The sequence below is a fragment of the Entelurus aequoreus genome, linkage group LG02 (assembly GCF_033978785.1).
Source record: "Entelurus aequoreus isolate RoL-2023_Sb linkage group LG02, RoL_Eaeq_v1.1, whole genome shotgun sequence".
NCBI classification, from domain to species: domain Eukaryota; kingdom Metazoa; phylum Chordata; class Actinopteri; order Syngnathiformes; family Syngnathidae; genus Entelurus; species Entelurus aequoreus.
In genome coordinates, this window is record NC_084732.1 from 38,076,116 (window position 1) to 38,090,538 (window position 14,423).

General features: G+C 37.3%; 1 protein-coding gene across 1 annotated transcript in view; it reads left to right on the plus strand.

Moving 5' to 3' along the window:
- LOC133633672 (CUB and sushi domain-containing protein 1-like) overlaps positions 1-14,423 on the plus strand; it is a 1,183,208-nt gene that overhangs the window by 768,441 nt on the left and 400,344 nt on the right. The window contains exon 9 of the mRNA XM_062026293.1: positions 5,118-5,242. Coding sequence (XP_061882277.1) covers positions 5,118-5,242 — 125 coding nt within the window. The remainder of the gene's footprint in view (positions 1-5,117; positions 5,243-14,423) is intronic.

Consider the following 14,423-nt stretch of genomic DNA (forward strand, 5'->3'; position numbering starts at 1 on the left):
CATTTTCAAGCAAGAAAAGTTGGTTTTAAAAACGTTCCATTAGACAATAACCCCACTGATCACAAGATAGCAGGTCGAGATAGCATACAACACATTTTTATTACCTTCCGCCTATCTTAATATTTGTTTTAAATTGCAGCAAAAGGAATGAATGTGTCAGAAGAAGGTGATGGGTCAGGCAGGGTTAGTGAACACTCATTTGAAGTGTCACTCCTAACAGAAAAAAAAGACAATTCCTGATCTCACTGAGAAAGCACTGCACGATGCAATCTTCCCCAATGCAACATCTACAGCTGCTCATCTTGTGGTCTTTTAATTACAAGAATATTTTTTAGCCCAAAACATTTAAATGATAATCCTTTAGTGTCTAGCTCCTGCTGTTTTTCATTGTCATTAGTTACTATGGCTGCACAAATGTAATAGGGCTATTATTGCAGTTTGTTAGCTTTTGGAAGGTCATTACCGGGGTGTGTGCATGTGCTTGTTGCGTCAGTGTGCATATGTCATAATTTGTATTTGTTGGGTGTCCTTTGTGGAGAAATATGATCAAGCGCTGAGATGCAGTAGCTGGAACTACAGGGAAGTATGGGAAAATGGAGAACAGATGAAATTTGTTTTTGGCTATGTTAACACTGCATGTCAGTTCCAATATTTTTGCCCATATGGAATTCTGTTTATTTCAAATCTGATCAAGGCCTCTTTGTATGTGGATATAAGTACGTATTCGACGCAACTGCAGTCTAAACGATAGGGTTGCGTTTATACGATGTATACGTCATCAAAAAGCAATAAACGTCAAAATAATTCACCAAAATAAACCGTCTGAAATAAATAGTGGACCAACAAGCAGAAAAGAAGCGGGAATATGTTTTACAACTCTTACCAATGTTCCACCACGCACCTTGCGACAGACGTCGGTGCAAAAGCCCCACAAATGGCGAGAGACCAAATTATTGCCTTCTTCTTTCCTAATCTCCTACGCCAAAAACTAAATCCTTAAAATCGCCACAAATGCACCAGGAGCCATGTTTACTTCCATAAACATACTGCAACACGAGCTGCAGCCCGTGTGACGAACGTCATGTGCACATACGAGTCAGTTCAAAGATACATTCCCTTTACAGGAGAAATCTATTTTTTTTGTGTATTGTGAACGACTACATAAAAAGATCAGATTAAAAAAAAAAATGAATTAGACGTCATACCCCACAGCATGTAAGTCAAAATAATTGTTATTGAAGGCCACATCACAACTATGGCCCTCAGAGGGCTGCATGTAACAGTTAATATATTTGAATACAAGCGGTAGAAAATGGATGGATGGATGGATAAATGTATAACAGCGTCATTACACAATAAGCAAGGCAGGGTTTCCCCTTAATGTATTTGATTTTGTTGCACTGCCACAGCAAAATATAAGCCGCCGGACCTTAAAAATAAGGGTTTTTACATATTATATTATTGTAATAAATTGTAGTTTCCACAAGAAGACACACAAAGTCTGATACTTTTTTTTAACTTTGATTGCTAATCTTATGTTAACATTCGACCTCAATTCCAACACATTAATTTTCCCGTACACACACGTACAGTCGCGATCAAAAGTTTACATACACTTATAAAGAACATAATGTCATGGCTGTCTTGAGTTTCCAATCATTTCTACAACTCTTATTTTTTTTGTGATAGAGTGATTGGAGCACGTACTTGTTGGTCACAAAAAACATTCATGAATTTTGGTTGTTTTATGAATTTATTATGGGTCTACTAATAATGTGACCACATCTGCTGGGTGAAAAGTATACATACAGCAATGTTAATATTTGGTTACATTTCCCTTGGCAAGTTTAACTGCAATAAGGCACTTTTGGCAGCCATCCACAAGCTTCTGGCAAGCTTCTGGTTTAATTTTAGACCACTCCTCTTGACAAAATTGATGCAGTTCAGCTAAATGTGTTGGTTTTCTGACATGGACTTGTTTCTTCAGCATTGTCCACACGTTTAAGTCAGGACTTTGGGAAGGCCATTCAGTTGGGTGTTCCAACAGGACAATGACCCCAAACTCACGTCAAAAGTGGTAAAAGTTTGCCAAGGGAAATGTAACTAAATATTAACACCGCTGTATGCATACTTTTGACCCAGCCGATTTGGTCACATTTTCAGTAGACCCATAATACATTCATAAAAGAACTAAACTTCATGAATATTTTTTGTGACCAACAAATATGTGCTCCAATCACTCTATCACAAAAAAAAAGAGTTGTAGAAATGATTGGAAACTCAAGACAGCCATGACATTATGTTCTTTACAAGTGTATGTAAACTTTTGATCGCGACTGTACGTCTCTATGCTTCACTCCCAGACACACAACAACACTTCCTCATTCTCCGCCAACACAGTGCATTGACAGTCCATGGGAACAATCAACATAATAACACACTAAAATACACATTAATACTAGCAAGTCGTTATAGTATGAATTAATATATATATATATATATATATATATATATATATATATATATATATATATATATATATATATATATATATATATATATATATATATATATATATATATATATATATATAGCCTATTATTTGCGCACTATTGACTAGTGATGCACCGTAAATTTGGGCGCCGGAAAAATACTATGATCAGCGAAACAGCACTGCCGAAATAAGATGACACACAGGATTGTCTGGATGGGAGGCAGCATGTTCAAGCTGTAGACGCACTTTAATACACCCGAGATATACCCGCGGACAGCGATCTACAAAATGTAGGAGGACAGTGGTGGCTTTTAAGGAGAGGAAGACTCGCAGCAGAGTGAAGCAAGTCTCTAAACAGAAGCAGAAGAGTCTCTTAACACGAGTAGGGTCTATAATAACCAGAAAAACATGTTAAACTTGTTGCTAATCGTTTTTAATAAAAATAAAGTGCCCCAGCACCCCCCGCGACCCGTGAGGGACAAGCGATAGAAAATGGATGGATGACTGAGAGGATTGGAGTAGTCTAGACTCTTAAAACATTCTCAACAAAGTACATTGTACAATGAGTAGCAACAATTTAAAGATAGAGCAAAACAATAATTTGTAAGAAAAAAATATTGTAATACTAATTATTGATAACACTGATTTGTTTTAAATGTTTTTTGCCTTATTAAAGAATAGCAAAGTATATGATGATGTCATATTGGCCATGCCCATTATCTCGCCCCTACCGCCACAGGTATCTTGGCAATCTAGGGGAAACCTTGCATAGGATTACTATATTTTTTACAAACAGATTGATGGATAACTTGCTTTGCTTCTTGCAAGATCAGATACTATGCAATGCATTTCTCTTTCAAAATTGAAAGAATAGTCAAAAAGTGCTTTATTGTTTCTGGCCTTTTTTAGCTGGCCACGTAAATGATGTGGTGGGCCACACAAATTAATGCAGCATATAACATAATATGATGCCGCAGGAAACATAAAATGAGGTGGCGGGCCACGTAAAATGATGTACACATTAAATAAAGCGGCAAAATCACATTAAATGATGTGGCGGGTCTGATTTGGCTCCTGGGCCTAGAGTTTGACACTTGTGCCCTACAGGTTGAACATAGTCTTTGTTTTTGGACAAATGACAAAATAAGTACACAAAGCTCATTTTACCACAAAAAAACATACCATGTGTGCACATTCAAACTCACTCAGTTTTAGACACTAAAAATACAAAACTTGGGACAACAGAAACATATTTTTAATTTGAATTTGACATGTTCATTATGTAAAGTCACATTCAATGCAGTTACATAAGACTTTTCTTTTCATTGTACAGTATTTAACTGTTCCCACCTGTACTGACCTTGTTATTGAAACCTTGAAGACGGTACACAAACGTAAGCATGAACTGTCATCTAGAGCAGTGGTTCTCAAATGGGGGTACGCATACCCCTGGGGGTACTTGAAGGTATGCCAAGGGGTACTTGAGATTTTTTTTAAATATTCTAAAAATAGCAACAATTCAAAAATCCTTTATAAATATAAATAAAAACCTATCTTTTTTTCTAAATAGTTCAAGAAAGACCACTACAAATGAGCAATATTTTGCACTGTTATACAATTTAATGAATCAGAAACTGAAGACATAGTGCTGTATTTTACTTCTTTATGTCTTTTTTTCAACCAAAAAGGCTTTACTCTGATTAGGGGGTACTTGAATTAAAAAAAAAATCACAGGGGGTACATTACTGAAAAAAAAGGTAGGGAACCACTGATCTAGAGCCAAACAGTTTAGTTTTGATTGCATGTATTGCTGTTTAAGTTGTTTTGGTAAGTGGAAATCAGAATTAATAATGACTATCCTTTTTGTCAATTTGCTATTGTTTAATTATGTCTCCTGGCTTCATAAGGCTAGTTGTTAAGGGCTATAGCGCTTCTTGTTGCCTTGGCATGCACTGAACTACCTGCAAAGACAATTGACAGATGCATTTTTATGTAGACACATGTCTTTTGACCCAGCACCCTCTTTAAAACCCTTTTGATTTACAGAAAACACATTAAAGTTTATTCCCTACTGCCAATGTTCATTTCCAGGGTGGAACTTTGCATCTAAATGTCAAGCAAAAGACTCAACCCTGCATGTTGACAGAGAGGTGTGTACACCCATGCATTGTAACGCACCAGGGTGCAGCCTCTGAACAACCAAGAGTTTGTGTAGAAACCGCTTAGATATTGTGTATTTCAGCTGAAAAGAGACATTGAGCTTTCACAAGGAAGACGTCATGTGGACTTGTACTTGCATGGCTGAATGTCATGCTCACATGTTAGACAGCAGGGTGTCCTTGGCATTAGTGATCTTAAGAGAAGGATGATAGACCAACAACAAAAGCGTGGAACACTTACATAAACAAATAAGTAAGGGGAAGCAACAACATATAGAAAATCTGTCTTTGAGCGAATTTTTTTCTCACTAGAAAGCCATTCGCTTGTTTAAAATCATGACCTTTATTTCTGCTGGACACCGTTGTTGCTATAATGTCTCTCTGACTTTCAAAGAGTGTAACATTATGACAGTGACACTGTCTCACGTTGACAAGCCTTGTTATTGTTTTGTCTCCCAAAATAGAGTCGGATCCAGCGTCCAATTCAGTTGTGATGACAGCTACGTTCTTCAAGGATCCAAAAGTATCACCTGTCAGAGAGTGACGGACACACTGGCTGCCTGGAGTGACCACAGGCCCATCTGCAGAAGTAGGTTTTCACGCCTGTCACCTCCATGCAACCTTAATTGATGTCATGATTTACTCTTCTTGACACAGCAAGCTATAAGATTTTAATGAATGTCTTGTCTTTTGCCAGCCAGCCGCAATTAACTTAGAAAATACAAATAGCGATATTGGTATTATATACAAAACCTAAAACCAGTGAAGTTGGCACGTTGTGTAAATCATAAATGATAATTTGCAAATCATTTTCAACTTATATTCAATTGAATACGCTGCAAAGAGAAGGTATTTAGTGTTTGAACTGAGAAACTTAATTGTGTTTGACTTACAATTTAATGGCAGCAACACATTGCAAAAAAGTTGGCACAGGGGCATTTTTACCACTGAGTTACATCGCCTTTTTTTTTTAAAAAAAAAAACAATCTGTAAATGTTTGGGAACTGAGGAGACCAATTTTTGAAGATTTTCAGGTGGAATTCTTTCCCATTCTTGCTTGATGTACAGCTCAAGTTGTTCAACAGTCGTATTTTACGCTTCATAATGCGCCACACATTTTCAATGGGAGACAGGTCTGGACTACAGACAGGCCAGTCTAGTACCCGCACTCTTTTACTACGAAGCCACTCTGTTGTAACACGTGCAGAATGTGGCTTGGCCTTGTCTTGCTAAAATAAGCAGGGGCGTGAAAAAGACGTTGCCTGGATGAGAACATATGTTGCTCCAAAACCTGTATGTACCTTTCAGCATTAATGATGCCTTCACAGATGTGTAAGTTACCCATGCCTTGGGAACTTAAACACCCCCATACCATCACAGATGCTGGCTTTTGAACTTTGCACCTATAACAGTCTGGATGTTACTTTCCCACTTTGGTCCGGAGGACACAACGTCAACAGTTTCCAAAAACATTTTGAAATGTGGACTTGTCAGACCACAGACCACTTTTCCACTGTGCATCAGTCCATCTTACCGGTACATGAGCTCGGGCCCAGCGAAGCCGGCGGTGTTTCTGGGTGTTGTTGATAAATGGCTTTCGCTTTGCACTTACAGATGTAGCGACCAACTGTAGTTACTGACAGTGGTTTTCTGAAGTGTTCCTCAGCCCATGTGGTGATATCCTTTACACACTGATGTCGTTTTTTTATGCAGTACCGCCTGAGCGATCGAAAGTCACGGGCATTCAATGTTGGTTTTCGGTCTTGCCGCTTACGTGCAGTGATTTCTCCAGATTCTCAGAACCTTTTGATGATATTACGGACTGTAGATGGTGAAACCCCTGAGTTCCTTGCAATAGCTTGTTGAGAAATGTTGTTCTTAAACTGTTCGACAATTTGCTCACGCATTTGTTTTCAAAGTGGTGACCCTCGCCCCATCCATGTTTGTGAATGACTGAGCATTTCATGGAAGCTGCTTTTATACCCAATCATGGCACCCACCTGTTCCCAATTAGCCTGTTAAAAACATATTTCCTAAATAAAAAAACAAACATCCTAAACAAAAAAATAACACCAGCAGACACCAAAACGCATCTATTAACTTTGTTTTAATCAGCCCCTGAAAGGAGAACTGCACTTGTTTTTGAAATTTTTGAAATCGTTCACAATCATTATGAAAGTCATGATGTGGGGTTGTAATGTATTCTAGCTCGTAAATACACATAAATAAAAGTCAGCTTACAATGGAGCCAATGGGAGGTCCTCTATTCCGCCCATAAAACCCAATAAATAACCATCCAAAAACTGCCAACAATACTCCATTTACATTTCTTGATTTGAATATTAAACACGTACAGGTATTAGTGAAATTGTTATTATAAGCCCTAACGCACACAGACTATTTATAGTGGCACGATGATTACAAGCTTGTGTGCCTTTGTTGATAATATCAACTGGTCAGCTGCATTCTCATTTCCCATCTTGTGGAAGTTTATTGTAGATCATAAATTATGCCGTTTACCTGTATAGTAGAAGGATGAGGACGTAATCCAACAAGTTGGTACACTTTGACAGCCAATATAGACCCGGAATGGCAAAAAACAACACGAAAAGATGCTTATTTTCACCCGGCTTTTCATCGTGAGGATAATGAGTCATTCGTTTTTAAATGGTAATATAACCCTCCCTCCTGCTCCGGCCCGGCTGCACTAAATGATAGTATAAATACATTTAATAAAATCAAATACAAATAAGGCAACAAGAGAAGTATCCTACACTTCTCTTTTGTAAAGTAAATCTGAACAGCCGATATGGGCATCTACATCAACTATATGATTTGCCTGAGAAGCTGGACGGGACAAAAATAAATAAATAAATAAAATAAAAAAATAAAATAAATAAATGGTAATAGAACAAGATTCTATCAGTCAGCATCCTAATGACAGCAGACATTGTACAGTAAGATTAATTTATTTTATTTGCACACACAGAAAAACAGATAAAAGAACATTAAACAATTTAACAGAAAAATATGTGAAGACCCTAAGATCTTGTAAAAACACCTGCCCCAAAACGTCACAATTTAAACATCAGCATAATAATAATAATATTTACAATAATAATAATAATAATAATAATAATAATAATAATAATAATAATAATATATATTTTTTAAATACAATACACAAGTGACATGCAATTCATATTATATACAGCAAACATCAATATGATAATGCACTTCAGCACGGTGGACTAGGGGTTAGTTGTTGTCCTCTGTGTTTTTTATACATTTTTGATATTTATTTACTGTTTTAATTGGTTTTACCCTTTAAAATCGTTTTTAATTATATTTATTTTGATATTGTTTTTATATTGGTTTCATATCTATTTATTTTTTGTTTTTATTCAGTCATTGGTGGAGCTAAGGATACTATTTGAATATTGTTTTTAATATTGTTTTTAATATTGTTTTTAATATTGTTGTGCAGCAGTTTGGAAACATTTTTGTTGTTTAAATGTGATATATAAATAAAGTGGATTGGATTGGATTGGATTGGATTAGTGCATGTGCCTCACAATACGAAGGTCCTGAGTTCAATCCCGGGGTCGGGATCTTTCTGTGTGGAGTTTGCATGTTCTCCCCGTGACTGTGTGGGTTCCCACCTCCAAAGACATGCACCTGGGGATAGGTTGATTGGCAACACTAAATTGGCCCTGGTGTGTGAATGTGAGTGTGAATGTTGTCTGTCTATCTGTGTTGGCCCTACAATGAGGTGGCGACTTGTCCAGGGTGTACCCCGCCTTCCGCCCGAATGCAGCTGAGATAGGCTCCAGCACCCCCCGCGACCCCAAAAGGGACAAGCGGTACAAAATGGATGGATGGCACTTCAGACAACATGGACTTCAATTGTTTTGTTTTTTTCAAATAAAGTGTTGTTGTAGATACGAAGTGCTTGTGGCATTTTAGGCAGTTTATTCCAAAGAGAGGGGCCTCTGTATTTTTGCGTACATTTCTTAGTTGATGTTCTATATAAATGTAAATGAAATACATGACAGTGTCTTTTTGGGTATAGGTATGTATTCCAGAAGATGTAAAAAAAATACGGAAAACTATTGGTAAATCAACAAACAAATGTACATACTTGTACATAAAAATAGGTATACTATATATGTTCACATTAAATATTGTCAAAATACTGTCCTTTTTAAAAGAGGAGCAGATGAATACTGTCTCTTGGAAAAATGCATTGCTCTCAAAAAATTATTTTGGATTAGTAAGGTTTTATAAAGGTAAATAAATAAAAATAAATAAATAAATAAAAATAAATAAAAATAAATAAAAATAAAAATAATAATAATAATAATAAATAAAATAAAATAAACCCTTTAAATAAAATAAAATAAAAATAAACATGAGGCCTGGTTGCCAACAGTGTCCAGCGCCACCAAACCCCGCAGCCTTACCCGCACGTCCAGGCCCCCCCGCCCACCACCCACCAGGCACCCCATCCGGCAAAAAGCCATAACATATTGTTCTCTTTCATGAAGATAACTATATAGCCATTTTAAAACAACATTTTCAAGCCCTTTTTTTTTTTTTATTCGGTTAGAATAATTTTTTAAATTGACAATATCAAAAGCCTTGGATTTAGATCACAAGAGTATATTTCTTGTGATCTAAACCGATTGCAATCCTATCAACAAATTGCCACAGCGCCATTTCTGTTGACATATTTTCTCTAAAACCGTACTGATTAATATACAAAATACAGTTATCAAACAAATGTTTTATAATTCTTGTATAAACTATTTCTTCCAGCGCTTTAGAAAAGACAGATAACACAGACATAGGCAGATAGTTATTGAATATACTAGCATCCCCAGTTTTATACAAAGGTGTTACTTTGGCTACTTTTACATCGATTCGTACGACACCTGTTAAGAGACAGAGAGAGAAAATGTGTAAGGGGTTCAATAATGGAGGAAGCAACTTGTTTTACAAGACTGGCACTTATGTCATCGTGGCCTGGAGCAACACCTTTAATTTCTAGTTGCATTTGAAGTACTTCATTTGGAGTAGTAGGGTCAAACACATCCAGTGTGCATTTATACACATTTTTTTTGTACTTTTCTGAGTAATATTTTTTCTTGGCATCTTTTAGTATTTTAATAAACTGATTTTTATATTTTAATAAAAAAAATAAGACATTTGTTATATAACGTATGTGTAGTAATGGAAGATTTTTAAGTAGCTGATAGATCCATCGTTTTGAAATTCTGCTTTTAAATTTATTTTTGATTTATATAAACTGAAAACATTAATCAAACAAAGCAATACATATATGCATAAATGTTTGGTAAGCCATCTCAGCATTGTGATGTTTGAAAACTTCATCCAATGACGCATTTGCCAATTAGATTTTCACGGGTTCCCCATTTTTCTTAAATTCACGACATTTCATTTCAACTTCAGTTTTTCTTTGTGAAATATTTGTACAAAACTGAAATACTGGAAGATGATCTGTAAGCATTAAACCAGAAAAGATTTAATTAAATAAATATCTATTTAAAATATTATCAAATCAAGTTGCAGATGAGTTTATCCTTGTTGGTCTATTAATTAGTGGATAAAAAAATATATATATATATATATACATTGAATTTAGAAAATCAACTGAAGGACTTGATTCCTCTTTCAAAAGGTCAATATTAAAATCCCCAAGAAGAATACAAGCCTTATTTTTGACACTAATCATCTCCAAAGTGGATGACAGTGCTTCAATAAAGATACTTTATTGTCACTGTCAGATGGGCGATACATACACCCAATAATCAGTCTTCCCTCCAAAATTACTGCAATTTTGAATTTCTACCAACATTGATTCTACCTCACTTTTGCTTAAATGAACACTAAGATCCTTATTTTCAAAAAATGTAAACTCCTTATTTATATAAATAGAAACTACACCACCCGTCTTATTTGTCCGACATACATGTACAGCATTATACTGAGGTAATGAGTAAAGTTGTGCAATATCATCGTTAAGTCAGGTTTCAGATAAAGCAAGCACATCAAATCTATTTTATAAAGTTGATAAACTTGATGAATATATCAAATTTTGGGGTAAACTACGTGTATTTAGATGTTAACTGGAAAAAGTATATTGACACAGATTTTCATTTTTGATTAAGGTATTGAACTCAGATTCATTGTAATAATTACAAGTATCTTTTGACCTTAAACTGAGAATTTTTTTAAAATCAGGATCAACAGATTCATTATACGACCTCTGTTAATCATCAGCCTCTTTGACGGCCACGTCTGGCCCATGTGCTTGGAACACAAGGAAAGCATTGTGATGTCTTACTATGTTTGGCGCTCATGAGGTATGCAGTGAGTAGAAATCAGTGATGTAGTTGAAAATGAATGTGAACATCGTGATCCGTTTTTTAACTTAATGCGCCGCATATTCCTAAGATGATAAAAATTTGTAAATATTAAATGTTATTATAAATGTGCCTGTTTTCATTACATATATACTTACATAATTTATATAAAACCTTGATGGAGGTGTTTAGATATTATTTTAAGGGCTTTTATAGGCAGAATAGAGCGGCTCCCATAGGCTGCATTGTAAGCGGACTTTTGATCGCATTTATTTAATATTTAGAATGCATAATAAAAGAAAAAACATATATGTTCTTGTTTTACATAAGGATTGTGAATGATAGGCACAATTTAAAAAAAAATGCAGTTCCCATTTAAGCATGCATGTTTTTGTGGCCCTAAACACAATTTTGTTTGTGGCCCAATTTCGGTCTTTAATATTGCTCATGTACCTTAGGTAGGGGATTTCTGTGCAGCTGCCAGTTTGCATGCACATTTTAGACATGCTAAATAAAGATGCAAAACGGCTCCCACACTACAATGTTAGCCTTGATAAATCATACTCTGTGCTAAATAATTAAATAAATGTACAGCATATATTCTGCCTATTAATGAAGACATACACGCTCAACAGATTGCTTGTTTTGCACACTTAAGAGACACAATACTCTGCGGACAAGTTTAGTAGATCAGCTTTGTATGTGCTATCAAGTTTGCGCGCGTACTGCGCGCAAACCTTTATTCGACCTGGCCATTAGTATACTTTTCTTCGCCAAGGAGCAGAAAGAACGCTTTTATGTAAATCTGCCTTTGCAAATACAATGCTCAGTTTTGATTGACTATATCAGAGAATAAATTATTCGATTATCATTGTGGTTGTAGTTTCCAGCATCATATAACTAAATATTAGAAACAACTCACAGACCAGACTAATCCATTATAAGCAATATGTTTAAATGAACCTTTGTGTTATCTTTGTACAAAGGCAATTATTGATACAGCTTTTGGATTAAATAACAGTTTGAAAATGTACCTATTGACCTAATGTGTGTATACATTGCAAAGTAGCTAACAGATTAACATTGTTTTCCAACTCATTTATAGTAAGCATTGACACTTTCGTGAATTTAACCTTATGACTGACATTGACATATCGGGCGTTTTATTTCTCCCCCAGTATCATAGAGACATGATATCTTTTACATTCGTTGTGTGATGATGACTGCAGTACACTGGTGGCTGTGTGAGTGTCATAGCAATGATGCAGGGATACTCACTGCCCACATACTTGCTGACAATACTGTTGCCTTCATTGCTCTACAAAGAAAAGGCAGACAGCTGGCATATACAACACAAAGCACACCCACACACACACACACACACACACACACACACACACACACACACACACACACACACACACACCAACACACGCCTGCATTGACAGCATGTATCCAAAGGATGGTGTCACACACCTCTGCAGCAGTCTTTGCCTTGAGCCATGGGTGTGTTTGACGGACAGGCCGTCCCTGTGCTCAGACACATACTGTAAGATCCCTGTCACATTGTATTACACTGCGTGTGTGTTTTTGGGCCTGGTTTGTGTCTCGTCTTAAGTCAGTGTGTGGCTGCTAAGACACGCCCGCCCTCATGATACCGGCCACTCTTGTCAGGAGGAGACAGAAGAGCTGGAGGGGAAAGTGAGGCAAGGACTGATATGGAACGATATGAGGAATAGTTAATCCTTTCAAAAAAATACCCAAATTCTAAACTTTTGATTGATATTGTACAAAACATTTCCTAACATTGGGCCCCATTCAGCAATAAGTTCCTAACTTTTACTCTTATCTTTCTTCCTAAGTGATTTCCTAATAGGAGTCCATTCAAATTAATGACGTGTTCTTAAACGGCCAAATTGTTCCCACCTGCTGTTCCTTAAGTTGCTGAATGCCAAATGGTTAGCGTGTGCATGTCTATCATAATTTGCATATAAACATGACCTTATTTCCCCAATATGCATATGTAAACACCCTTAATTTCATAATTTGCATAGGTAAACGACCTTAATTCCCCATATGAGGGCACAATTCCGGCGCAAAGCCGAACATCAAACACACGGAGAAAACTCAAACAGATTACAAAAGAGACATTAGTATTATCCCGCGGGGGAAACACATACTGTCAAAACGTAAGTTTAAGAAAGCTGAAGTAGCTCCGAAGCGTTCAAATAAATAGTTGTCACGGGCAAATAGGTCTACCGTATTTTCCGCACCATAAGGCGCCCCGTGTTATTAGCCGCACGTTTAATGAACGGAATATTTCAAAACTTTGTTTACCTATTAGCCGCCCCGTGCTATTAGCCGCACCTACGCTACGCTAAAGGGAATGTCAACAAAACCTCTTCAAATCTTCAGATCTTCAAAAACAACGACTGGTTTGTTGCCAAGTCCAGTGAGATGACCCCCGTCATTGAAGCAAAGCGAGCTGCCCTCGCTGAATACAAACGCTCCCCAAATGAGAAGTCCCTGCAAGCACTGAGAACTACAAGAAGCAAAGTGCAACAGACTGCAAGACATTGTGCCAATGAATACTGGCAACAACTCAGTGAATCCATCCAGTCTGCAGCTACCTCAGGTAACATCAGGGGGATGTACGAGGGCATCAAGACTGCTCTGGGTCCAACACAGAGCAAAACAGCCACCCTAAAGACCACCAGTGGGGAATATATTACTGACAAGGGCAAGCAGATGGACAGATGGGTAGAGCACTATTCAGAACTCTATTCCAGAGAGAACACTGTCGTCGCCTCAGCCCTTGATGCCATTGAACAGCTGCCCATCATTGAGGAATTAGATGCTGAACCAACACTTGCTGAACTTCACAAAGCGATCGACAGCTTAGCAACTGGCAAAGCACCTGGTACTGATGGCATCCCCCCAGACCTCATCAAGCGCTGTAAAGACACCCTCCTGCAGCCTTTGCATGATGTCCTCTGCCAGTGCTGGAAAGAGGGAGCCGTGCCGCAAGACATGAGAGATGCCAAGATTGTCACCCTTTACAAAAATAAGGGTGACAGGAGCGACTGTAACAATTACAGGGGCATCTCCCTCCTGAATATCGTAGGGAAACTCTATGCCCGTGTTGTGCTTGTCCGCCTTCAAAAACTTGCTGAGCGCATTTACCCGGAATCTCAATGCGGCTTTCGCGCCAAGCGCTCTACAGTGGACATGATATTCTCCCTACGCCAACTTCAGGAGAAATGCAGGGAACAACAGAAGCCCCTGTACATATCCTTCATTGACCTGACCAAGGCTTTCGACCTGGTTAGCAGAGAAGGGCTCTTCAGCATCCTACCCAAGATCGGATGCCCTCCAAAGCTCCAT